The 26,149-nt window shown below is 42.1% G+C and overlaps 10 protein-coding genes across 12 annotated transcripts; 7 read left to right on the top strand and 3 right to left on the bottom strand.

Moving 5' to 3' along the window:
• Positions 1–128: 128 nt before the first annotated feature.
• LOC6543871 lies at positions 129–945 on the top strand. The gene is made up of 3 exons (XM_001972311.3): positions 129–345; positions 406–528; positions 704–945. The coding sequence occupies exons 1-3, from the start codon at positions 199–201 to the stop codon at positions 908–910; spliced, it is 477 nt and encodes a 158-aa protein (XP_001972347.1). The 5' UTR covers positions 129–198; the 3' UTR covers positions 911–945.
• A 202-nt stretch (positions 946–1,147) lies between these two features.
• Positions 1,148–1,633, bottom strand: LOC6543870 (protein new-glue 1). The gene has a single exon (XM_026977334.1). It carries the CDS (start codon positions 1,595–1,597, stop codon positions 1,190–1,192), a length of 408 nt encoding a protein of 135 aa, XP_026833135.1. The 5' UTR covers positions 1,598–1,633; the 3' UTR covers positions 1,148–1,189.
• A 457-nt stretch (positions 1,634–2,090) lies between these two features.
• Positions 2,091–2,605, top strand: LOC26526678 (merozoite surface antigen 2). The gene is made up of 2 exons (XM_015158840.2): positions 2,091–2,115; positions 2,209–2,605. The coding sequence occupies exons 1-2, from the start codon at positions 2,091–2,093 to the stop codon at positions 2,595–2,597; spliced, it is 414 nt and encodes a 137-aa protein (XP_015014326.1). The 3' UTR covers positions 2,598–2,605.
• A 1,242-nt stretch (positions 2,606–3,847) lies between these two features.
• Positions 3,848–5,232, top strand: LOC6543868 (elongation of very long chain fatty acids protein 4). Its single transcript, XM_001972308.3, has 4 exons — positions 3,848–4,095; positions 4,164–4,326; positions 4,560–4,731; positions 4,800–5,232. Exons 1-4 carry the CDS (start codon positions 3,926–3,928, stop codon positions 5,099–5,101), a joined length of 807 nt encoding a protein of 268 aa, XP_001972344.1. The 5' UTR covers positions 3,848–3,925; the 3' UTR covers positions 5,102–5,232.
• Positions 5,233–5,302: 70 nt separating this feature from the next.
• On the top strand, positions 5,303–6,474 carry LOC6543867 (elongation of very long chain fatty acids protein 4). The gene is made up of 4 exons (XM_001972307.3): positions 5,303–5,609; positions 5,674–5,836; positions 5,901–6,072; positions 6,133–6,474. The coding sequence occupies exons 1-4, from the start codon at positions 5,440–5,442 to the stop codon at positions 6,432–6,434; spliced, it is 807 nt and encodes a 268-aa protein (XP_001972343.1). The 5' UTR covers positions 5,303–5,439; the 3' UTR covers positions 6,435–6,474.
• Positions 6,475–6,548: 74 nt separating this feature from the next.
• Positions 6,549–8,712, bottom strand: LOC6543866 (nedd8-activating enzyme E1 regulatory subunit). The gene is made up of 6 exons (XM_001972306.3): positions 8,365–8,712; positions 8,145–8,309; positions 7,443–8,088; positions 7,049–7,382; positions 6,738–6,986; positions 6,549–6,682 (listed from the first exon to the last, which is right to left on the bottom strand). Exons 1-6 carry the CDS (start codon positions 8,430–8,432, stop codon positions 6,570–6,572), a joined length of 1,575 nt encoding a protein of 524 aa, XP_001972342.1. The 5' UTR covers positions 8,433–8,712; the 3' UTR covers positions 6,549–6,569.
• On the bottom strand, positions 8,608–10,537 carry LOC26527056. Its single transcript, XM_026977020.1, has 2 exons — positions 9,984–10,537; positions 8,608–9,038 (listed from the first exon to the last, which is right to left on the bottom strand). Exons 1-2 carry the CDS (start codon positions 10,030–10,032, stop codon positions 8,989–8,991), a joined length of 99 nt encoding a protein of 32 aa, XP_026832821.1. The 5' UTR covers positions 10,033–10,537; the 3' UTR covers positions 8,608–8,988.
• LOC6543865 (CCAAT/enhancer-binding protein gamma) lies at positions 8,946–9,572 on the top strand. Its single transcript, XM_001972305.3, has 2 exons — positions 8,946–9,127; positions 9,247–9,572. Exons 1-2 carry the CDS (start codon positions 9,020–9,022, stop codon positions 9,466–9,468), a joined length of 330 nt encoding a protein of 109 aa, XP_001972341.1. The 5' UTR covers positions 8,946–9,019; the 3' UTR covers positions 9,469–9,572.
• A 133-nt stretch (positions 10,538–10,670) lies between the features above and the next one.
• LOC6544037 lies at positions 10,671–14,253 on the top strand. Its single transcript, XM_026977021.1, has 3 exons — positions 10,671–12,466; positions 12,648–12,814; positions 12,870–14,253. The coding sequence occupies exons 1-3, from the start codon at positions 10,941–10,943 to the stop codon at positions 13,571–13,573; spliced, it is 2,397 nt and encodes a 798-aa protein (XP_026832822.1). The 5' UTR covers positions 10,671–10,940; the 3' UTR covers positions 13,574–14,253.
• Positions 14,254–14,263: 10 nt separating this feature from the next.
• Positions 14,264–26,058, top strand: LOC6544036 (chromosomal serine/threonine-protein kinase JIL-1). Of its 3 annotated transcripts, XM_026977018.1 has the most exons (9): positions 14,264–14,348; positions 14,657–14,742; positions 15,224–16,101; positions 19,835–19,903; positions 19,979–20,112; positions 22,039–22,123; positions 22,184–22,995; positions 23,055–23,503; positions 23,564–26,058. In XM_026977018.1, the coding sequence occupies exons 3-9, from the start codon at positions 15,357–15,359 to the stop codon at positions 24,903–24,905; spliced, it is 3,636 nt and encodes a 1,211-aa protein (XP_026832819.1). In that variant the 5' UTR covers positions 14,264–14,348; positions 14,657–14,742; positions 15,224–15,356; the 3' UTR covers positions 24,906–26,058. The 3 variants fall into 3 exon arrangements, with proteins under 3 accessions (XP_026832819.1, XP_015013206.1, XP_026832820.1); XM_015157720.2 differs by lacking the exon at positions 14,657–14,742 and having other exon boundaries at positions 14,266–14,348; XM_026977019.1 differs by lacking the exons at positions 14,264–14,348; positions 14,657–14,742; positions 15,224–16,101; positions 19,835–19,903; positions 19,979–20,112 and adding an exon at positions 21,289–21,925.
• The last annotated feature ends 91 nt before the right edge of the window (positions 26,059–26,149 follow it).

The raw sequence follows: 26,149 nt of genomic DNA, 5'->3' as shown, positions 1-26,149 counted from the left end.
TTACAAAACAGATTGGCGGCTTTTTTAAAGTTGCTATCCTCTTATTTTTTCAAGCTTAACCTAATTTCACGGCCTTTTTTATGAGCTTTTGAATTAAATGTTTTATCTTGACAACATTTCTTTGACTTTAGTTTCTCAAATCAAATTATTTAGTTACTTCTAAATTCCTGTAAAGCATTACCATCAAAAAACTGAGAAATGTCGTATGGGAATAAGCAAAATTTCACCAAGATCTGGGATCTTGGAAAGTGGGATTCGCGGGACATAAAGCACTACAGCTCAATATCGCGAATCCAAAAACAGCTACGTCTCGGAAACTGGGAATATCTCTGTCAGCATCCAGAGGTAGTCCCATTCGATTCACATTATTCAAACTAGGCGATTTATTCAATCCGCTCCTTTCAGATACGGGCCATAATTCGTGTTATCCTTCACCAGGCACTCAATGCAAGACCAAAGCCGGAAAATCTCCGAAAATTTGTGGCTGAATTGTTTAACTGCGGACAGAACCCATTGCTAGTGCCGATGGTAAGAATATCTAACCCTATACTAAGATATCTTAAAATATTTATCTCTTGTCTTTTCAAATATCCTTAAGTATGCTTCGAAAGCAGATTTAAAATTCTATTTTTGATTATAGGCTAGGATTACGATTGTTTTTAAATTAGTATATTTAAATGCCAACTTAACTAAATTTGCGTAGATCAACACCCAGCTGAAGTACGTTAAGGATCAATTGCAACGTGGCCGCTGGAGTAAGTTCGACGCTGAGATGCTCTTCATGGAGAGTCCTTCGACGCACTCGCTCCTCTCGACGGCCTCCGAGGAGAGCAATGTCCATCCGGTCCTCACATATGCGCTGGTCTTCAAGAAACCCGATGAGTGTGGCATCGACAAGCCGCCGTTCTAGAATCAAAACTAAATTTGTTTATTATTTATATAATATAATATACTTCGTGGCTTGCGTATAGTTTAGTAGTTCATTGGATTCTGGAAAAGATTGGCTTATGAAAGGACAAAAGATAATCCAAATACATACATACATATTCTATTCTGAAAAAGATTAGCTTATGAAAGGACAAAAGATAATCCAAATACATACATACATATTCTATTATATGGCATGAGAGGAATACGACATTTTGAGTTTTGTTTGCACATATTTATTTAGTGTTCCAGTAATGTATCATCACAAGCGGGCAACACGACGAACGGCGCGTCGTTCGCGCACACGGATGCGGGTCCCGGCACGGCCACCACCATCAGCACCATCGCGAGTCCTGCGGCGCCTTTCTCCACCTCCGCCAACTCGTCGAATGATGATGATCCTCCTGCGGCTGTGCCTGCGGCGGTGCCTGTGGCGATGCCTCTTCGTGGACTCCTCGGTGACGCTGGAGGTGGTGGTCGCGGCAGTTGTGGTCGTGGTGGTGACCGTTGTGTTGGATGATGAGCTGCTCGTTGGCGAGGTGGAGGAGCTGCTCGTGGGCGAGGTGGAGCTGCTCGTGGGCGAGGTGGAGGAGCTGCTCGTGGGCGAGGTGGTCACCTGCGACGACAGGACAACCAGGACGACCACTGTTAGCGCAAGAGTTGAACGCATGGTGACTTCTACTTTGCACTTGGCTCTCAATTCTGGTTCTATCACTCACTCGACCAACTTATTTATAGTTGGTTCAACTGAAGCCAGATCTCCGCGTGTTTGTATAAGACTCATGTAACGAGAGCTCGGGATTTTCCCACTTCTGGATGATGTCGTGGTTAAATATCATCTTATTTTTATAACAGAAGAAAATATATCGTATCAAAATTTTGGAATACAGAGAATATGATGAATTTTCTCTTGATTATAAGCTTATGCGATTGTTTAATTGTATTACTATAGTTTGTTTACGCATATCTTGTACTTATGTTTTTTCTTTATACACATTTTCTAAATATAGCCCATTTTATGTAAGCAGCATGGGAATATTTGCCTAACTGAATGGCAAGCCAAGAATGTGACTACTTGAGTACGCGCTTAGCAAAGGAATTCAAGTCAATATGTAGATAGAAAAGAAGAAATTTCTAATTAAACCGGCCAAAGAACTAATAGAATGGAAGTTGTCAGTTGGTTTACAGGTACCTTTCAAATCGGATTGACAATCCAAAAAGTTTCCACTCACCTGACGTCAAAAGCTAACGTGAAGCAGTGCTATAAATGCGGGTTAACAGATCCCATTTCCGCACATTTTCTCAAAACGAGAAACACATTCAAAATTAAGTTCATCGCACTCACATTGTTCGTCGTCGTGGCATTTTGCCTGTACACCGTTGATTGCGCCGGTTCAGCTTCAGGATCAGAATCAGGATCAGGATCAGCTGTTTCTAGTGGATCTGGTTCTGCCAGTGGAAGTGGCACTGCAAGTGGTAGTGGGACTGGAACTGGGATGGCGACATCCACCACCACTACGTTGGCTCCCACGACCACCACTGATACTTCAGTGACCCACAGGAAAGTCCATCGTAGAAGGCGTCACATCAACCGGAAAATCCTACGGCGGCGAGAAGGTCTATTGGCTAAGAATAGACAAATGTTTCTAGGAGTAAGCAATACAATATAAATTCATAGGGGAGGTTTAGATGGTCAAATGCCAGAATTTTGAGCTTTTGAATCGCTTTGACCAATAATTCTACGGACACCAGTGGGACTCGAACACGGTCCGTTGTTACCACTCGACAAATTTCAAAATAATAAAATATGTATATCTTGTTTTATGCGTTCCCTTAAGTATCTCGTCTTTTAATTTATTTTTCTATCCTAAAAAGCAAAAATCACAATAAAAACACTTTTACTTACCCAGTGGGTTGAACTTGGTTTTCTTTTTAAATCAAAAATATTTAGAGCGATTTGTGTATTGATATCTATATATTGGTTAAATATTTATGAAGTCAGTCAGTCATGTTGATCTTTTGCCTTCTATGAAATTAAATACCTACTTTGTGTTATTTCTTGTTTTATATTTGAAAATAAATATATTTACTGCAAGTCTTTTCATGAGCGGTACAAATAACAAATAGTTTTAAACTTAAAAATGTAATGCATACTTTTTTCCATTAAACCAAAGCTTAAACTAGTACACCTAATCAAATGGTCGCGTAAAAGAAGATGTAAAAAACAAGTAAAAAGTAAAACTGGCTTAGTAAAAATACAGACAAGATCTGGAAACAACAGTTGTTGAATGTGGAAAGCGTATGAAAAATAATTATTTAGTTATTTGTTACATTCCTTGATGTTAGGAATGTTACATAAAATCGTTTACTTAAGTTCCTACAAAACTTCTTAAAATACACATCTTTGGAGTTCAAAGGCAATTGCTAAAGCTTATGATTGGTACTTTTAAAATTATTATATTGTTACTATTATCTCATTCTGCATATTTCTTTTAAACAATGATAACCCAATGCTAGCAATGCCAAAACGGCATCAGCTTTAAACTTATAATTAACTAGACCTGGAAAATGCAGAGAAAGTTAAATGTTTGGTATGCAAACACCAGGAAAACTGGCAGTCACTTAGGATGAACCAGCTAAAAATAAGTCGGTATAGTGAGTGATGGTATCCAGAATCCACTACGCTCGCCAGCATCACTTCAACCACCAACGAGAAGGGCTTGGGTTGCGGGCTCTGGGCTGGGGATCTGGGCTGGGGATCTGGGCTGGGGATCTGGGCTGCGGGATCTGGGCTGCGAACGAGAAAATTTCTTAGCTGCTTATGCACGTGTATAATTTTTATTGTTTCGTAAATGGGGCTACAACTGACCCAACTGACCCAAGCTAATGCTCTAACTCAGTTTTGTAAAACAAAAAACACCAGAGATCAGGTATAAAGGCGCAAATCCGTAGTCCACATTGGTTAGTCTGATCTGATAGCTCTCGGACCGTGTATACGATGGCATCCCTTGGTAACGACTCGCAAGCTGGCATCTACTTTCATCCATTTCCGGATCAGCCGGATGAACGGACGCGCAACTGGCCACTGGTAGATTCACTGTGGAATGTGCCCGTCATGCTGACCCTTTATTTATCTATGGTGCGCTTCGCGCCCAAATGGACAGCCAGGTGAGATCGAGGTAGTCCCTTCTCCCATGGAATAATTACACATATGCACTGGCTATCCGGCATCTCAGTTACAAGCCGCTGCAGGTGAGAGTGCCATTGTTCTGCCACAGCTTAGCCATGGTGTTCCTGAATGGATACATCTGTATGGAACTCTATACGGCATCCAGGGATCTTGGCTACAACATCGGATGTCAGCCATATCGGGTTAGCTTTAACCCACACGAAATGCGGGTGAGTCTGTGCTCAAAACCATGCTCAGGAATACTATGTAAACATAATGCTAAACAGACAAGTTAAAATATTATCGAAGTTTTCGTACTGCTATTTGCAGTTATCGATATATGGCGATCGTTCTTGATCGACGTTGATCCTTATCGATCGATGTTGATCGTCTTCAAAAACTGTAATATAAACAGTTATATATTTCTCCAAATTCTTATTACTATTGTGATTTGGCGATATAGATTGTGACGGCATTTTGGTGGTTCTACATTTCCAAAATACTCGAATTCGCGGATACGGCTTTCTTCATCCTGCGGCAAAAGTGGTCCCAGCTAAGCTTCCTCCATGTATATCACCATAGCACCATGTTTATCTTCTGCTGGATTTTAGTTAAGTGGATGCCAACGGGAGCGAGTGAGTCCTTTAAAAGTCCCTTTAGTAAGCTGATCCCTAAATCCAATCCGTTCATTTCCATGTTGTAGCCTATGTGCCGGCCATGATAAACTCCTTCGTGCATATCGTCATGTACGGATACTACACACTGAGTGTACTAGGTCCTCGAGTACAGAGGTTCCTCTGGTGGAAGCGCTACCTAACTGGCCTCCAGCTGGTCCAGTTTACCATTGTCTTCTTTTGGGCGTCGCAGATGCTAATCCGTGGATGCGAATACGGCACCTGGATAACCTTGTCCATGGCGCTCTACTCGTTGCCATTCCTTTTTATGTTCGGGAAATTCTATATGCAGAAGTACAGGGTATCACCAGTCGCCAAGAAGGCTATATAAAACAAATTATAATTTCATAAACAAATCAAGCTATGGTTCATTTTAGTTGAACAACCCTAGCACACTTTTGTACAATATTCTTACCAAATTGACACCGAAAATAAAAGCTCGACCTTGGATATCAATTAAAATACAGTCAAAAAATGCTAAGTGAAAATGTAATAGGTAAAACCTAGACCTTACCAAAAGTTTATGCACCAGTGACATCTAATTAAATTTGGGGGGGAAAATATCAACGCATCAACGGAGCGATCGTGGTCAAAATTCGTATATAAGAGTAGAGGTCTGGAAGACAAGCTTACTTAGTCGGATTGGATAATTCTTGGAGCACATGTGCCATGACGTCTGTGGGCAATGATACGAAAACTGAGAGCTATTCATACACATTCGCCGACTTGGCGGATGAGCGGACGCAGGATTGGCCACTGGTTAAATCGCCCTGGAATGTTATCGCCCTGCTGGCCGTCTATTTGCTTATGGTGCGCTACGGTCCTAAATGGACAGCCAGGTGAGGTCGAGTGCATCCATCTCAACAGCCATGACAAGCAATCACTGGCCACTCGGAATCTTAGGTACAAGTCGCTGCAGTTGAGAGTGCCCTTGTTTTGCCACAGCTTCGCAATGATATTCCTTAATGGTTATATTTGCCTGGAATTCCTGACGGCTGCACGAAGTCTTGGTTACAACTTCGGATGTCAGCCGTGCCGTGTGAGCTATAACCCAGACGAAATACGGGTGAGTTGGAACTGAAGAAAAATTAACACGTACTGAGAAGTTATGAGCTTAAATTGTGATGCAGATAGCCGCAGCGTTTTGGTGGTTTTACATCTCAAAAATACTGGAATTCGCAGACACGGCTTTCTTCATTCTGCGCCATAAATGGGACCAGCTGAGCTTCCTTCATGTGTATCACCATAGCACCATGTTTTTGTTTTGCTGGATTTTTGTCAAATGGCTGCCGACCGGTTCCAGTGAGTTCACTTACGTTGAAAGGTGGTTTTCCCGATAGTAATATTCCATTTTCAATGCAGGCTTTTTTCCAGCCATGATAAACTCCTTCGTGCACGTCATTATGTACAGCTATTATGCATTGAGTGTACTGGGTCCTCGCGTCACGAAGTTCCTTTGGTGGAAACGCTACTTAACTGGCCTCCAGCTCGTGCAGTTTACCATTATCTTATTTTGGGGATTCCAATTGATTTTCCGGGGCTGTGAGTACGGAAAATGGTTAACACCAATCGGAGCTGCCTATATGGTGCCATTTCTTTTTATGTTCGGAAAGTTCTATGTCAAAAAATACAGTGTTTCGACAGTTCTAAAGAAGGCAATGTAAAAATATCAATCGAATTTGCCAGTACGAGAAGGGGTTTTCAGTTTTTTGACTAATTTAATTAGTTTTTTAGGGGCACAGAGACTTTAGTGTGTTTAACTAAAAAGAATATACAGATTCTATGAAAATACGATTTCTTTAAAGCTTCAATGTGACACTTTCTGTGGTTATAGCATTGTATATAAAAGTATTATCGATGGGCTTATATTGTTTGGTAATGATCTTGATCACTTCCTGGGCAGCGCAGCCACCTGTAAGGAATTAGAAAAATAAGGTATCGCCTAACTCATCACAGAGACTATTTACCAATAAAAGCAGACACTGCGTGCAACTCAGATCCGCCGTATCGACAAATCTCGTGCAGAACATCATCGCTGATGGTGGCGTGCATGCCCAAATCGCTTAGCATCTTGGCGGCAATGCTCTTCAGGCGTCCAATGTCCTGCTCCACGATGCACTCGCCGGGAATATTGCCACACTCGCTGAGGAAGCGCTCGTAGGCCCGCAGCGCAAAGTTGTATGCCGTGAGGTTGCCTTGTAGTTCGTTGTCCTCAACTGAATGGCAGGGTAGCGAGGTAGTAAAGGTTATTCTAGAACACAAATATATAGATCTTTACCTAGTGTTAGCAGGCGACTGTTCTTCTCGTACTCCTCTGAAATGCGTGTGCCCCTAATGACCGCCAATCCGGCTGCTTCTCGGCAAATGAGACGCACACTTCTCTCATCAATGCTGTCGCCAGGCAGTGCCAATTGCTTAAGGTACTCCTGGCACTTGTGATACACCTGGTCGGCGTCTTGCAGTGCCTGTTGGCGGTAGATGTGCTGCAGAGCGATGTAGGAGTCCGTATTGGCCGTCATGTCCGGCAGAACGCCAGGCAGAGGGAGATGCCCGTCATTCTCATGTATCACGAAGTGCTTTAGGGCCTTGGCCATGATCCAAAAGACATTGCTCTGTAAACGGTATACAAATAAAAGTAACATACAAGTACAAGTTGAGAATAAATATCTAACCTTCTTGTTTAGCTGTTCGCAGGCATCATCTTCGAATATCGCTTTCAGACTTTTGGGAACCTGTCCCGCTCCAAATGCTGTATTGACCGCCTTGATGGCCTCTTCGTAGTTTTCCTCATCCTTCTTCATCTCCTTTCTAATGGACTCCTTTAACTGACTCTTCTCTTTGTAATTTCGGGGTGTTTGAGCCCCATCAGCCCGTTGTTTCTGCCACACATTAAGGTATTTGTGGAGCACCAACAGCCAGGGCACCTTACTAGTCACCTCGGTGCCATCGAGATGCTCCCGCAGAGCATCGAATGGATGCTCCAGGCGCAAATCGAATTGACGGTTATCCGGATGCGCCTCCACGATGCAGTGTTCCCGTATTTGCAAACGTATTGTGCCAAGCATGCCAAGCGATCGGCAGTAGATTAATGGCACGTTAACCTCCCATAACCGTTCGGCCAAAATTAGCAAAGTCTGCTCATTGAGATTGGAGGCAATCACCAAATCGAAACTATCAAAGAAGTTGGGCCTGTTGGCTAATATAAAGTCGGCACTCTCCTCGACATAATCGCCATTCACGTCGGGATTGAGCTCCTGGAGAAGTTGCATGCAAGCCAATGCTTTCGACTTGCCCAGATAGCTGGAATCCAGGAAGAAACTACGGAAGAAGTGCCTTTATAATGATGGTCAGGGAAAATTCGGTCGTCTACCGACTTGTTGCCAAGGTCCTCCTCCGTAACGGTGCTGCCATCGGCCACAGTGAAACCTCCGATACCGGGTAACACCAATCCCTTAGCAGTTTCACAGCCCACGGCCGTCACATTCACCAAACAAACTGTGGCCGTCTCCAAAAGCGTCTGTCCATGTTCTCCCCACAGCCTAAATAGGTATCATCATTATTATGCCTCTTTATTTAGAGGATACACGCTCCTACCTGATTTGTCTGTCGTATTTCTTGCTCTTATCCGAAAGCTCCGGTGATTTTGGGGCTGGCGAGGACATTTCACTAGAATTTTGCGCAAAAATAAGCCGGTTGCAAATAATCCAGTACTGTAAAGCGCCAACAGCCGATAGCCGATACTTGTGACACAATTTATTTATTGGGTGGAGTGTTGGAAAAAACACGTTGGCAATTTAAACTGTTGCTTATTTAAAACATTTATTGACTATTACGTATTACATTTCATTTAATTTTATTGCATTAAACTACATCTACGTACAAGCAATCAGTCTTTACAAATAAATTGTATAAACAGTTGAGAAATTAAAAAGTGAACGTCTGAGCAAACCAAAAATAGTGTCTGGTTGACAGTTTTTGCATAGCATTCCATGGCTATTATTTTGGATGAATTTTAATTTTGATTTTCAACATGCAATTCATTTAATTTAATAATACCGCTAACTGTTTGTTGGATGGGCAGTGTAGGCAGCGTACTTTCCAGCACTGTGATGGCAAATGAACAGCTGTTCTATCGTTCAATTTCACAACAAATCGACGAATACATCGCTGTTTTCGTGTTCTCTTCTGCATTTTAGTTCGATTGCGATCCAATTTAAACTAAATACAGATCAGAATTATCACGGAGAGAATGCCGGCCAAAAGGAGAACTGCGGCGTCAACCAGCCAAAATAGCGATTCGCCATTAAGTCCGCGCACAGATCCAGCGTACCAAGAAAAAAGAAAGAAAAACAATGAGGTATGTACATAATGTAAACAGAGAGCAAATATTGGGAAACATGTTGCTGTGGCGCCGTGGCCCCCAGAAGTCCCCAAAAATAGATGGCCACTATTGATTTATTATTATTCTCGGAACAGGCTGTACAGCGTACACGCGAGAAGACAAAGAAATCGGCCGAGGAACGAAAGAAGCGCATCGATGAATTGAGGAGGCAAAACGATACTCTTAAGGTTCAGATCGAGGAGAGTCAAAAACATATATCTACGCTAAGGGATCTGATCATTCAAGGCGAGAAAACGGAGGACGGGCACCGCATCATCGAGGAGATTCTCGCTGGACCAGATCCCAAGGATGACTAACGAGGAGCTGCTCCTGATTTACTTTATAATATTTACCTACTTTTAATCCATTTTCCATGGTTGTTCACCATGTTAATCTTAGTTCTCCTACTAAAACGGTCCAATTGCTTTAATTCTTATATCACTCACAACAAAATTGAGCTCACGGGAACAAAACTTGTTTAAATACCTATATATATGTTTTTTTTATTATTATTTCTCACCACATAATTGTTTCTATTCTAATTTTCTTTCAATTTTGTATAACAACCACTTTTGTATAACAACTTTCTATTATGTTTGAAATGATTCGTACAGCTAAAATCATGCGAGTCCTCAATCGAATAAATTGTCTATTATAAGTTTACCTTCATCGGTGTAATTTAATTCAGAATACCTTGCTTTTTACTACTACTATTATTGCCTTGAAAGTTTATGAACTCTTGTTCAAGCCATTAATCAGAAATAAAGCCCGAATGGCTTGATGGTGCATCATCTATGTAAATACTTTTAAGTAGAACTTCCGGCATACTAACCGTCGTAAACGTCCAATTTCTCCATGTGCAGGCTGAAGACCTCGTCCATTTTCCGAGATATGTATGAACTGAATCTATAGCTAGTAGGATGGTCTCGTAGTGGCGATAAGTTTTGGATTTGATTGTCCCGTTAGGTATGGTGCTCTTTGCTTTTGTTGTGGTGGGCACTGCTTCCGTCTTCTTCTTTTAACTCTCCCAAAACCATTGATTTATTGCACTTTTCGCACATTCATTTGATGCAGAATTCGACTGCGATTTGATTTGGCGGTTTGGTTTCGTGTCGAAATGGAAGTTAGATTGTGGGGATTTTTTCGCGTTCAATAAATTGCCGTCTTCCGCTAATTAGCACCCGCACACTGATTCCGATTTGATTTCAATTTAAAGTTGCTCACATGGCACGAGGCGGAATAAACTAAAATGTGTTGTCAGTTTTTACAGCGTTGCTTTGTTGTACTTGGCTGGTCGGTTGCTGAACGTGTATTTCCGTATTTTTTATTTATAATTTCACGTAATTTTATTTTGGTTGTTTAGCCGCTCTCGCTCGCTCTTTTACTTTAAGGCCTCGCTCTTTTTCTCGCGCGCAGTGCTGCAAAGTTTTCAGAGGGAAACAGCTGATCCAGTCGCCAGCTAATAACCGTTAAAAGCGTGGTTCTTATAAAATTCTACTGTTCTGACAAGAAAAACAAATTAAAACAACATTTATATAAAACAAATATTCTAGAGATATAATTTAAAAAAAAAATGGATCTAATCTGCATTTGAAATCACTTCAATTTGACACGTTCATTCCCCGCAAAAAAAGTAAAAAAAAAATAGTCAGGATTACAAAAGTTATATATTCAGATAATGGTCAAAAATTCAGTCAAAGAATAATGCTGTTGCCCTTAAAGAACCTTAAGACCGTTGAAAGCGAGGTCAACCCGAATGTAACGCTTCTCAAACGCCAGATCGCAGAGGATGGAACTAAAACACAGGCGCTGTTGCTTCAAGCGTTCCGCTTCGAGTTGTCTAATGACGCCAATGCGTATCCGCTCCTCCAGGATCAGATCCAGCGACAGTCAGCCGGGAGGAGTTCATAAACCCGTCTTGGAATCATTAGACCCACCTAAAACACCTAATAGCATCGAGAAACCAAAAAAATCCAGGGGATTCCTGTCTTTTTTGTTTGGTAAACGAGATCGGAAGGAAAAGAATCAGAGTGGGGCAAATGGAAACCAATTCTCATTGGAGGATCAAGATATTAGGAAGCTTATAAGTCTGTACTGCACGCATGATAGCCTATACAACCGAAATAATCACTACTATGGTAACAAAGAAGTCGACGAGGAGTGCTACAATGATATGGTGCGTTCATTTCCGGGAAAGAGCGGGTCGGAGCTGAGATCCTGTCTGGAGGACCTCAGGATGCTCTTTGAGCGGGAATACACCATTATCGAACGTGCCCGTAGAAAATGTGGAGAGAAAATTACTCCCTCAATCCCCTACTATAATGAATTTCTTTTCCTGGTGCCCCATCTAAGTATTGATTACGACCAAGATCTTCCGGGAAGTGGAACCAGTTTACTCTCTACCGGAAAATTGCCTTCAATGGATTTGAAAAATCAGATGGCTACCACAGAGATGTTGCGCCAAAAGTTAACCAATTTTACGGGTTTCCCTTTGGCCGGTTTCCCCGGAAACATACTAATAAAGAGGGCCAAAAAAGTCCCCAAAGATCGGCAAACCCAGAAGATCCAATCAATTCCGAACAAAGAATATTCCAAAGAGCAGGAGATACACGAGGCAGAAAATGTCGTTGGTCAGAAAGATCCGGTAGAGGAGAAAATAGGAGGATTGGAGGATCAAGAACAGAAAGTCACATTCACTCGATCGGAGCAGAAGGACGTAAAAAACAGTGAGGAAGGAATCAGTCATAAATCTAGTTCCAAGATTAGTTCCAGTTCTAGTTCAAGCCAATCTTCGTACTACGCAAATGAGCAGGATTTAAGAACCACCGAACTGATCTGCCCCTGCAGGCCGGAAACTGGAGGGGAATCCTCCAAGAACCCAGTTTCCTGCCCCTGGAGTCCTGGAAATTCTCCTTGTTTACCTCAGTGTCGGGAAACAGCATTAGCATCAACCCAAAATTCCTTATCCTGTCCTCAAAATTCTGCAATTTCGGAATCATCCAAAGAAGCAGCACACTTGGTGGAGAAGATACCTGCAGGTCAGGAATCCGCGAATAGCCAGCAGGTGCAAATGCTTTGCGATATGATACGTACCGAGCTAACCACTGCTCCAGATTTCATATACTTCGATGCCAAGTGGCGGATCATCGAGATTTTGAGGGAGGTGCACAAGCGCCAATTGGTTCACCAGAAGACCATCCCACTCAACAATCCAGGCCGACCGATTCCGCCCCTAAAACGAAATCCGTGCGAGCACAATCTGATGCTTAACCATCAGAAGTACAAGTCGGATAGAAGTGCCCGCGAAAAGGGGCAATCGGGGATTTCCGAGCATGTCAGATGCAGTCATTGCCCCTACTGCTGCCGAAACAACAACTGAACTGAAAACCAAAGCACACCATCCATCGCTATCAGCAATAGCCCTGACCCACTTAACCAAGTGATAAGACGTTCCGAGCAAGAGCAGCCACTTTCTCCCAGTCGCAAAAGCAGTTACATATTGGAACACCATGGATGTGGACGATCTCATCAGCAGCTCCAAGCTTCTCAAGCATTGGCCAGGTTTTCTTATCAGTTTGGCGCTGATTTGGATCCTTAAAAGATTGTTTTTTCATGGGAATCGCGTTCCAAAAAGATACAATTTAGATAAAGAAGTCGAAGAGGGTTAGTTTTAAATTTTTCCAAGTCGAAAGTGTAGCTATTCTATTCTTTGTTTCAGTTGAGGACTTGTCAGATCTTGAGGATGAACTGCAGCCATCTATGGAGGAGAAGCCCCATGTGCCCGTCGTTCCCGGCCTGAATCTCAATCCGAATGGAGCCAAACGATTTTACGAACTAATGCAAGGACGACGTAGCATTCGCTCCTTTAGTAGCCATCCCCAGCCGGATCTCAGCGTTATAGAGGATTGCATTCGGGCGGCGGGAACAGCTCCCAGTGGCGCACACACAGAGCCCTGGACGTACTGCGTCATGAAGGATCCGGAACTCAAGCGATCCATTCGGGAAATTGTGGAGCAGGAGGAGCTGATCAACTACAGCCAGAGGATGCATCCGCAGTGGGTCACCGACCTGCGACCCCTGAAAACCAATCATGTCAAGGAGTATCTGACCGATGCGCCGTACCTCATCCTGATCTTCAAGCAGACCTATGGGTTTTTGGAGAATGGGAGGCGAAGGAGGCACTACTACAACGAGATATCCACTTCGATTGCGGCTGGGATCCTTTTGTGTGCCCTTCAAGCGGCAGGACTTTCCTCCCTGGTCACCACTCCTTTGAACTGCGGTCCAGCCTTGAGAACCCTTCTCGGTCGACCCGCCAATGAAAAATTACTTATTCTAATGCCCGTTGGCTATTCCAAAGATGGATGCACAGTTCCCAACTTGGAGAGGAAGAATTTGTCAGATATTATGGTTACTTTTTAAGGTTTATTTACGTCCGTGCAGCTTACAGAATAATTCAACAAATCCAAACTGAAATTTTTTGGTAGTTTTTGGGAAGCGTTAGTTTTATTTAAAATATATAATAAATAAATGATCACGAAATAATAATAATCATAATAAATACAAAATCTTAAAATATTAAATTTGAAACGATAGTTTCCGCCAACCCTGCTCCCCGATATACGGCTGCTTTCCAACACCACGCGGTCGAGTTTCTTGTCAACACTACCGATACCGATAGCTCCGATAAATGACACAAAAGCAAAGGGAAAATTTCTGCGTACGGTTCGTGAGCTGTGTGTTCAAATTCCAAAAAGCCAAATATCCGGCGTTACCTGTTTTAAGCGCCCACGATTTTAATTGTATTATATTGTACTATAATACACAAATTAAACGGATACGATCGAGTGCAACGGAAATCGCCGCGATTGCCATCAAGGTGGCCCGTAGCTAATAAGTGTTCACGAATGAGAGCAAAGCAGATGGCGGAGAGCGTCCCGCGCTTCAGTGTGTGTGTGCGTAAACGAGTAGAAAGCGGCGGTAAAAACCTTCGCGTGTAACACAAAAAAATTAAAAAACATCCAATTTAAATATTAAAACGATACTATATCGCCCATTGTAAACAAATACGACGCGTACGCAAGGAAATTGGAAAATCCATTGGAAATCGAGAGCAACAGTCGCCGAGGAGCAGAATCAGCAGACGAAAACAAAAACGTTTTAAAAACGCAGTCGCCGATACAGAAAGTGCCAGCGTGTGAGTGTGCATATGTGTACGTAGTTGTGGGCAAAGAACAGTGAAGAATAAGAAATCACAAAAAAAAAATAAATAAATAAAAACTGACTGTGGAAGTGAGAAATGCGCGGCTGATAAAGATTGTGATAATCACGGTATAAAACAAGAAAAACCGAAGAATGAAAGGAAACCGCAACCAAATTGGTTGAATAATATTTAAGCCAACGCCAGTGCTGCAAAAATCGGTGCGCATTATCATTGGAACGTTCAGTGTTGCACATCGTTGCCGCCCCACGCATAATCCAACACTCTCCCCCCTTCCCACCCAGATCCACCCACTCTCACACAGACACACACCCTCGGATACGGATTCCTTCGTCTGCATTATAATATTGCGCTTATTTCCTTTCGCGAGGTGAGTCGGAGTCTCATAAAGTGTTGTTCTATTCAGAAATGAGTTTCCCAATCCGATTGTCCGCTAACAGCGGGGAAAATACTCACGCCTGCGTTGAAACTGTACCATATTGTAGATGAAGAAATGGGAATAAAAATGGGCAATGGGCATGTGGAAGGTGCGGTGAAGATTGCCTAAGTGTAACACAATAAGAAACAGTTACATATCTTCAAGGCAATAGTGGCCAAGTCATTGCAAAAAATTAATTTATTTAGTATTTAATATGTGTGAAGTAGCGCATTTGTATTGTGTAAACATTTATAATTTCCTAAGATAAGTAAGACTAACAAAAATATTGAACATATCCTAAATAGTAGATTGCTAGGATCTAGTTGCCAATAAAAGTTATTTTCTTACAAAACCTTATAAAACGTTGCCAGCAATTGTCAAAATAATTATTTAAAACAGTAAAAGTATCTTGACTTTGTTAATTGCCTTCTAGCTCAACGATGCGACACGATCAATCCCTGGACATTTTTAGTTTATTTTGTTAATTGTTGGATGATCCATTAACTGCGTAAGGAGCACGTAGATCATTATAAAAGACTTGGGATCTTTGACGGAAGAATTTAGTCATGAGTCGCCTGCAGAAGCAAAACCACGAGATCTTGAGCAGTGGTACAAGTAAGTCGCGTCGCAAGAATCAGCAAAATCCCCATGAATCGGGGTCACTAGCATACGAGGAGCAGGATCCAATGGTGCGGAATCATTTGAATGGCCACCTGGTGGCCAATGGCAATGGCAATGCCAAAAAGCAGAAGAATAGCAAATCCGAGACGTTGACCAATGGCAAAAAGGCCAAACTGATTACGGAGGGATCTGGCTCCAATTCTGTCAAGACCTTGGCCTACAATAATAATAACAATAACAACAATAGCATCAGTGCCACAAACGGTCAGTACACCAATAGCAGCAGCAAGACCACGTCAGCATCTGCAAGGGATTACACTTACCGCGAGACCATATCACCGCCCACACCTCCATCTCCGCCCACCACAAATGTGGCGGAGATTGTTTGCATATCGGATGCGGAGAGCGAGGAGGAGCGCGATCCCGACCGGGACTACTACGACCAGGACACGGAGGAGGAGGATCCAAGCGGGAGAGAGATCAATGAATCGAGCTCCAGCAAGTCCAAGGCCAAGTCCAATAATGCAGCTGCAGCGGCGGCGGCTGCAGCAGCGGCAGCAGCAGCCTCGATGGCTTCATCCTCGGCCACGCCCTCCTACGCCATGCCCACCAGCAATAGTACGCCCCTCGATCTGGACAATGAGGCCCATCAACGGGACCTGGAGGCGGTCACCGATCTGCGATCCTATGGTGAGTCATTTAAGCACGGATATTCCAGGGCCACCTGCAAGCCCAAGCTAGAAAATTAGTTAGGATGCAGGTCAATGTGATTATTGTATAATTCGAAGACCAACATTTTTAAACCGCTTACTTGTTGTAAACTTAACCGCAACTTGTTCCCAGTGTATATTTCATGCCATTTAATACATGGTAGTCATATCATACGTGGTAGTGTGGTGGAATAATTGATAACTTTAACCGGGTGGATGTCTCAAGGTTTGATTGAATAGGCGGCAGAGGGTGGATGGTCAATGCCAGATGGAGTGCCGTCTCTATCGTCCTTTGTCAAAGTGGAGCACATGCATTTAACCTTGACACGATTACCCAGAAAACTCAACCCGGCTTTGTTCGGTCTTCGGGCCAAATCCAAAACTACTGACCTCCCCTGAAATCGCCCAACCTCTCGCCGTACTCACCTCTCACCACACTCTATATACACAAAGCAGACACAATACCCACCACCCAAAACTCTCATTTGATAACCGTGGGTCGAACACCAATGGTTGCTGCTTGTTAGTTGTTAGATTTAACACCATTCGGTTGCATCTTTGAGTAAAATTTATTTACTCAGGACATGTCGTAAAAAAGTGGGATGTTGGTGTGGAAAGTAACACGTTTTCCCTTTTCTACACAGTATCTTTGAAGCACAATTTTTTGTCAGTGGGTTTCACAACAGGTGTTTATAAATGCAGTAAAAACAAATCAACCTAAAACTAGACGATTTCTATACATCTACTTTCGTTTAGATTTATGTTTTTATCTAATGTAATGTTTTATGTTAAGTTTTTATCTTTCTGGATTATGAAGACGGAGTAGTTCATTATATTGGATTATCATATCTGCAACATGATTACATGATTACCACTGTGCCACTTTTTGTCATCGCCATGCAGTCGTGACCATGTCAGTTTGTTTGTACAAATGTGCGTGCGTCGCTGTTTGTGAGCGTTTGCTGTACTCACAAGCATGCTTGTTTGCATAAACGGTTGGTTGTTGTTTGTGGGCAATTTATTTACTTGAACTTGGCAATGCAACTCGCCGAGCACCGAGCATAGATACATATGTACATATATAAAGATAGGGCTACGAGTTAGCCTCCTGGATAATTGCCTGCAAATTGATAGGTGAGCTGTGTTTGTTTTTTGCTGTTAATTATCACAAGAACATCGTCACGGCAACGGGCGGTGCCCGTATCATAACCCTCAACCTTTTCTAAATTAAAAATGCACTCGGGAAAATCAGAAAGCTTCACAAGTAAAAGTGTCAAAATATAAATGCTAAAAAAAAGAACAACATACCATTTACATATTCCATGTATATTCCCAGTGGCTCAAAAACGTTTGTTTATCTTATTACCTAAAAATGCATTTAAATTAATTGAAACATTGCATTTTTATCCGTGTAGTTTTCCCCCTTTCACTTTTTAATCAGTAAATCGATATACTCGTACAGTACCGCTAAAATAATTATTATTAAGTGAGTTAAACATTTCTTATGCTACAATTTCCACTCGATAATGAGAAGTAAAAAAAGATAATCGAACATGTTGCTATCAGAACATTCTCCACTTGTTGCTGGTACTCATATTCATTTGGGCTGCGTTTATTAAACTTTGCCTAGTCACTTTTTGTGCGGTTATTCAGTTTAAGAACCTGGCCAGAGTATATAATGCATATCAAGGCCAATTTATTTGCTCGACGTCACACGTTTCCAAACAGGTCGGTTTAAAAATACTTAAGAAAATTCGCACTTTGATAATGAATAAAGTATTCCATACAATGATGTACAAAAGGGTACACATTTTTTAAAAGATTTGCATTACATTTAAGAATATGGGAAAATTTTATTATAGAATAAAATTCACAGATATCTTTTCGCCCTTTTAACGGTTTTATTAATATTTTAGGTAACATATTATAAATTGTTATTAGACAGTTTTTTTTTTTTACTTATGATAACCTTATTTAGCAGAAATGCAATCGCACTGTCTACCCAAAAGTTACGATTTTTTAATCGAATTTATCTGTTCTTATTAATATACTGAAATTCTAATCGCAAAAAAATTTTTTTTTATATAACAAATCTCTATAAGGAAGGACAAACCAATTTTATTAAGTGCCAAAGAAAAGGGTTTTTCCGCGACAGCTCTTTACATCATCTTTCAGTTTTTCTTGTTGAATCAATAATTCCAACGAAAAGTTGCCACCCACTCGAAAGTCCTGGGTTCGATGCACCCATGAAGAATTTCGGCACGCGTCATTCCGTGCGTTTTGCTGGTGTTTTGCGCAAATTACATTTACTTGCTGTTAGCAACTTGTATTTCCAAATAATAAAACAGGTTCGGGTACCATTAACCCCTGTTGAAGTTTTGTGTCAATGTTTCTTGATTTCACAACATTTTGATGGCTCCGTTGCACGAGGGTTGAATTAGGATTGTACTGTAATGCTGAATTAATGTACATAGTACAAATGTTACAGACGCTTTCTGAATAAGGTCCTTCGGGGTTCAAGGACATTGTCGCCAGCTGCTGTGGCTAGGAATATATTTCGCAAAACTCACAGCCAAACTTCACATTAATATTCGTCACATATTCAGACTTTTTGGAATGGGATGAATGGTGGGTTTTCGTGGTGTTGACTGACTCATGGTCAAAATTCTGAGGATGAGGTTGATGTTTGCTTAAACGAATTGGTCACTTGGGAACGCTTTATGTAATTTCAAGCTAATTGAATTGCAGCGGTCACAGGCTTTTCGATTAATTTGAATAATTGCGATTATTAAATTGAATGGCAGATCAGGTGAATGCCTCCAAGCGCTAACCTTCTTTGAGGGAAAATTGGAAAGGTAGCACATTCAATCACGTCTACATTTTAATTAAAACAGTAATAAAATGAATCTAAACTAAAATTATAGGGTGAAAAGGAATCTATTTACAGTTAAAGGTCAACGTTATAAATACTGTTGTTCGATTTTCTATCCTTGCATTATTTGTATTCTAATTATATTGTTCTACTTATTAAATATGAAAAGGCTTCACTTTTAACGTCTGCGGATTTTCCTTAAACTGCTTGTCTGGGTCGTGCAATAATCGTAAACTGTGCAATCTCCTGGTCAGACGATTGGGCCAGTGAACTGTTATGGCTTATGGCACATGCTCCCAAGAAGCCTGTAATATACAGATGTCTAGAGAAAAGCTCTCTCTCCCCTAGATGACAGAGTTCCTTGCCGTGTCCTTGGTCCATGAATACATGGGCTGTGGTTAACAAAGTTTCTGTTAGACCAGCATCCCCATGGAATTGCAAGAAATGCATTATAACGCCAATATGCTACACATAACATAGGTGACATGGGTATGATAATCATGGGTAGCATGCTTTCGCCTCTGAAAACGGAATCAAGAGTCTGGCACGTGCTGCACTGGCGATAAAAATAAAATGTGATAATTCGTTTCACATGTGTCAAGTAAACAATGCGAAAAACTATTTTTATCGCCTACCCTACAAATACAGTGTAGTGTAGATAGATAGTAATGTATGTACATGTCATGTACATATGTATATGTGTAGTACACATTCTCATTCATTATCGTTCTGAGTGAGAGATATAATTTGGTTTGCAATTGATTTTTTTAGGTGAAATTTGTAAATATATTTCTTGTTTTAATACTGATTACAATGCTTATCTGCGTGTCTTTCCTTTTAGTAAAATTGTACAGTGACGAGGCCGTCAGTCTGAATGATTTCAAAATAATTCGCGTCCTAGGAACAGGTGGTAAGTAAAATATTATTGAAAACAAATACTTAATGTATCAATATTGACATGATATTGCTTTCCTATTTTTCATAGCCTATGGTCGGGTTTTCCTCGTTCGCAAGCTGACTAGACACGATGCCGGAAAACTGTATGCAATGAAGGTTCTCAATAAGATAACGGTGGTGCAGAAGCGAAAAACAGCGGAACACACCAAAACGGAGAGAGTGGTAAGTGGAATTACGAAAATAATAAATTCATTTAAATACAAGTATTACTTTATAATACATTTTTTGAAAGTCAATTAAAATACAATACCACTTAACCATTACTGTTTAAACATTCTTATCGCGATATCTTTATCATACGATTTTATAGGCCAAATAACAATGTAATTGCTAGGTATTTAGTGTAAAAAAAAGAAAGTAAAAATGAAAATATTTTCAAATAATAAAAATTTCAGTATGTGAAGCCGAACATTGTACATAGTGGATAAGATTTTAAAGTCGGTTTTGCGGTTTGTGGCCACCGTTGTAAAGCCGGAAAACCCTTTTAATCATTTTTTAACAAGAAAAAATACCGCAAACGTGTTTAATCAAGCCATATTTTTTGGTAGCTCTTTTGCTTTTCGATTACCGTTAATTTTACCGCTGCGTGATGTTATTGCAATCACACCGCTTCCCGGCTTCTTTTACTTTGATGACGATAAAGTGCAGCTTGTTGAAATTAAACCCGATTTGACAACCTTCAAAGTCGCACGTACAGTTTACGGTAGCGAATCGGATGAAACGAAAAAGAAGCCAGTAAACGGGAAAAGGCATAAGGAGGAAAGTGGGTGGAGAGAGGGAGGGAGATGTTCTTGTGACCCACATAGCAACTTGTTCTTGTTGCACCGGCAAAAAGCCCACACAGTCCAAAGAGAAGATACACACCTACACTGCAAAAAGTGTTAGACATGTTAAAATGGTCATAAAGTGTAATCCCAATCAAGGGTACTGTAAATTAAAAAAAAAGAGAAGTAATTTGACACCTTTATTATGTAATAAACCATTATTTTATTATCGATTTTTTTCTTGTGTAGGGAATATAGAGAGCTGAAGAGAGCATCCGGCTCAGATCAATAGTGGAAGTTGTTGTTGCAAACGGGCTAGTGCAACCGGTTTTTCGTTTTTTTTTTTTAAATCTCTTTCTCTCTTTTCGGCAACGAGAGAGTCATAGTAAATCAATGAAAATAGAAATGGAAAAGAGAGAAACATCAAAACGGCGTTAAATAACTGCAAACAGGTGTAGGCGCCTAGCTGCAGATAACTTAAACAAATTTACAATTGGGCGCCCTGCTTTTACGTTGTTTTCATGCGCTATTTTCGTGTCCCTCTGTTACCATTTTCTCCTCCTCCCATGCCACCGACTTGAATGCTTCAAGGTGTAATACTTGTGCTACTAACCCAGTTATCAAACATTGCCGGTATCTGCGATCCGACAAGTCTATAATTTGTCTGGCATTCGCCAAAATAGAAAGGAATAAGCATTAGCCGCCAATTCAATGGGACAACATATGTACATATGTATAATTTTTCAAATTTAAAAAAAGAAAATGAATTTTATTTTTATAATGCTATTGTGGTGACCACGAAATTTTAAACCACGGTTCATTAAAACAAACTAGAAATGTGAAAGTTTTAATATGAAAGAAATGAGAAAAAGATGACTTTACTTCATTAATTCATTTTCAAAATGCTTGATTCCACTTTTCCTCTTACATGTTTTATTCTCTTTAGTTCTTACGCGGAATATTAATCAGCCACAACAAGTAATTGACTTATACATACAAGTACTTATGCATTCAAACTGTATTGGCATACTGTAAATAAAACTCAAAACAAAATCGGAAAAACAACAAGAAATGTGATAAGCGAGTGAGCGAAAGCAATGGGAAAAGAGACATGCGATAACGAGAGGAGGATAACGTAAATTATTAATGTTTGTTATAAACACCTAAAAGGGGAAGGGCAATTTAAAATGGTTATAGGAGGAAATAATGAGGTATTATACATTTATTTTAAGAGGATATATGACAATTTGCAGCAAATTATGTATACTTTAAAATATTTCTTTAATCAGATTTTTTAAATATTTTTATTTTTTTTTTGTTTTAGGTACTGGAGGCTGTTCAACGTAGTCCCTTCCTCGTGAGTCTGCACTACGCCTTCCAGTCATCTTCAAAGCTTTATCTGGTGCTAGGTAAGACCACACTATCCATCAGAAAAGGACCAAAACTAACCAGTTCTTATAAATTTACAGACTTTGCCAATGGCGGTGAGCTCTTCACGCATCTCTACCACTCTGAGAACTTCGAGGAGTCCCGGGTTCGTGTTTACATAGCCGAGGTGGTGCTGGCTCTGGAGCAACTGCATCAGTTGGGGATTATCTATCGAGACATTAAGTTGGAGAATATTTTGCTCGATGGCGAGGGGCACATTGTACTCTCCGACTTTGGACTGTCGAAGATCCTTACCGCGGAGAATGAATACCGTGCGCACAGCTTCTGCGGCACTCTGGAGTACATGGCTCCTGAGATTATTCGTACGGGGCCGCCGGGACACGACAGTGCCGTGGACTGGTGGTCGGTGGGTGTGCTCACTTTTGAGCTGCTCACCGGCGCTTCGCCATTCGCTACGTCTGATGGCCAGAGCCAGCAGTCGGAAATCTCGCGGCGGATTCAGAAGGAGCAGCCGTTGATTCCCTCATCGTTCAGTGCCAACGCCCGTGACTTTGTGCTAAAGATGCTGGAGAAGAACCCAAAGCGACGGCTGGGAGGAAACCATCGCGACGCCAGCGAAATCAAGGAGCACCCCTTTTTCCACGGCATTAACTGGCAGGAACTGCGGAACAAGCGTCGCAAGGCCCCCTATAAGCCCACCCTCAACGCCGAGGACGATGTCCAGAATTTCAGCAACGAGTTTACCGACCAGGTGCCCGAAGATCCCGAGTGCGATGCCCCGCCTAGCCGGATACGACTCTTCCGCGGCTACACATACGTGGCGCCGGAGCATTTGGAGCAGATGCGACAGGATAACAACTGTCACATTCAATACTGTAATCCGGGACTTCAGGTGGGTAGAATTGCAATGTTCTGATAATCAAGACTAATGTCAAGCCCTTGTCCTTGCAGAATATACCCTCTCGGCCTGATGACCTTGAACTTGGCACCCGCACTGTTAGCGGAGCCTATGGCACTTGCCATTTTGTGGTGGACAGCTCTTCGGAGATGGTGTTCATGGCCAAAGTAATACCGCTGTCCAAGTTCCGCCCCTCCGAGGTCGACGCGTTAATCTCGTGCGCTCTCGACACGAACAGTCACAAGAACATCGTCAGCTACCATGGAACGTTCAGGGATAAGTGCGAGACATGGATCATAATGGAGTACCTGTGCGGCGAGGAGCTAACCGCATCCATCCGCATGGATGAGGATTCGTGTCGGGAGATCTTTCTGCAGCTGGTTATGGCTGTGCGGCACATACACTCCAAGCACTTTATTCACGGTGACCTGAAGCCGGAGAACGTAATGTTCGAAAGCCGAGAGGACAAGAATGTCAAATTGGTCGATTTTGGCAACGCATGGTAATGCCATTGACTTAAATCTAATTTTTCCCGTATTATATCTGTATTCTTTACCAACAGTTACAATAGTCGTTTTCAAAGTTGGAAAGACAAGCCGCGTTACACGCTAGACTATGCACCGCCTGAAATGCTCGCGGATGCGAATCTCGTCACTTATTCGCCAGCCGTGGATATATACGGGCTTGGGGCCATGCTGTATACCATGCTAGTGGGACATCAGCCGTACAGACAGAACGAGGACGATGTGGATCACTCCGCAGCGGCCCATCACGAGCTTCGCAAGCGAATGCGGCGTGAAACGTTTAATCAGCGTTCTAAGCGCTGGGAAAATGCAAGTCCTGCGTTCCGACATTTGGTGAGCTGGTGTCTGCAGCGGGATCCGGCTGATCGGCCCACATTGTCAGATATTCTTGACAGCGAGTGGCTGCAGTACGGCTCAAATGATCCGGATGTTGATATAATTATGCCGCTAGAGCAGCAGATGGTTGTGGACCTCAGCGAAGATACTATGGAGCAACCGACGGCAGGTATGTTAGTGGAGCAGGAACATATGGAATCCACACACGACAAGTCGGCGGAAGATGATGGCATAATCCTAGTCAGCGAGCCCATGGAAGCGACTGTCCTGGCTCACGAATCTAGGAAAAATACAGCCGCATTACCCTCAGCTGTTGCTCCATCCGACGACGAAGACTTGGTAGTGCACGAACGATTTGACCCTGCCTTTGAGGTGCAACCGGACTTCTACGGCTTCGACGAGGATGCGCCGCCCTTACCCCTTCCCGAGGAGTACTACAGTGAACTACCTCTGCCTGAGGAGGATCGGCAGTACATGCCACCTCCACCAGCTCCGGCTCCTGTTGAACCAGAATCGACCTTCCGGCGGCCAAGAACGCGACAGCAGCGTCGCACTGAGAGCCAGCTATTACACCCGGTTTCTACCGCTCCGCAGGAGGACAGCAAGGCGTCCCTGCGCCTACTAATGCAGCAGCTGCCGCCGCCAGCTGATACTGCGGTAGCACGCATTCCGAAGAGAACCCAGCGAGTCGTACGTACATTGCCTCCGTCCTTTGGAACTACAAAGCGAGAGGAGAGTTTCAATGGATTTAGTAAGACAGCAATCTCGTGGCGAAAGACGCGGGCAAGCTGGAGGCATTTCTGTCTGCTTATCAATGGTGTGCAGCAGGTGCTAAAGATTCGGTTCAAAAAAACGCGTCGCGTCTACTGCCTGCCCAATATAAAAGTGGAAAAGCTTGATCATGCATACGAGAAACCGCTGACGTTTCCGCGGCCCAGGGCGCAACTGAAGCGCGCCAAGCGGGAGCCCAAGGTGCCGCGGCCACCCACGCGAGTGCAACCGGAAAGGGCGCGGGCGCTGCGCCAACTTTATCAGTTCCAATGACATGAGGATGACGAGGATGATGATGTGGAGGTGGTGGAAATCAAGGAGGAGCCGCTAGGCGATGGGGAGGAGCAACTGCGAGCGGTGCTGCAGTGGGAGGGCGACTTCAGGAGGCAACGGATGTACAGCTGACCACACACATTGACCCAATGGCCCATCCAGGACAACGACAACCAGACACCAGCCAAAACAGAGGGTGAACACCCAGCGGGTTTCAGCACCCAGCAACAAACCCACTAGCCCCCCTCACTAAGAATCGTGACCATGAGGGGAAGGATCCGCAAGACGCACCAAAGATCCTGTCAATACAGTTTTTCAAGTTTGTTATGCATTAGTCTAAGTTCAGTACTCATATTGCGTTTCGCTCTTTCAAGCACGGAATCCGAATACCGAAAACCAACTTAACTTGTAAATTTTTAGAATGGGTATACCCCAACGTTCTAATTGGTGTATTCTATATGCAATTTGTTGTGCTAGTTAATTATTTGAATAGCTTAATTGTAAAAAGTCAGACACAAAAATGGGAATTAAACCAAGGCAACTTTTGCATTGATCTTAGAGCGATTAAGACATACAAAAACAAATACCGACAACAGAACACAACCACTATATGATAATAAGATTCGCAATTAGCTTAGTGCAAAATTATGTTTAAGACAGCATTGAGAAAGATATTCTTATGACCCCCATACACACAGTTTGCTTTAAGTTGTGCTTTATGTTAAGTTATTTACTTAATTATGAACACTACCACTGAACTAACTCAAAATACTTCCAAGCATGCATTGCCAATCTTAATTGGAATAAGCAAACCCATGTAATTTAAATTGTGCTTGGCAATATTTCCTAATTGCATTCAAATCATTTCAGTTGAAACTAATGGGGAAAAGAAGTATCGCCCGAAGAGCCATTTCCACATGAAACTGCGAAGTTCTTCTTTGAGATTGTGCCGAAAATATATCGTTTTTTGCACACAATACTCAACTTTTGAGAACCGTAAATAGTCGTTGTTAATGGCAAACCAACATTTTATTGTTTTGTTAAGTATTTTTGATTATTTTTTTAATTTGCTGAGAACCCTGTATCTAAATAAGATAACGCAATGGAAACCGATGAAATCTAAATAAAACTTAAAAAATTACATTATTTTAAACATGCTTGATTTGTATTGTTTAATTTTGTTTTGTCCACAATTTATCAGTTTTTAAAGGCACCCACTAAACCCTCCGCTGACATAAACTTAA

This window comes from Drosophila erecta, unplaced genomic scaffold (assembly GCF_003286155.1).
Source record: "Drosophila erecta strain 14021-0224.00,06,07 unplaced genomic scaffold, DereRS2 tig00000021-arrow-pilon, whole genome shotgun sequence".
In the NCBI taxonomy this organism is placed as follows: domain Eukaryota; kingdom Metazoa; phylum Arthropoda; class Insecta; order Diptera; family Drosophilidae; genus Drosophila; species Drosophila erecta.
The sequence above is the reverse complement of the archived record's forward strand: the minus strand, read 5'-3'. Positions and strand labels throughout refer to the sequence as shown.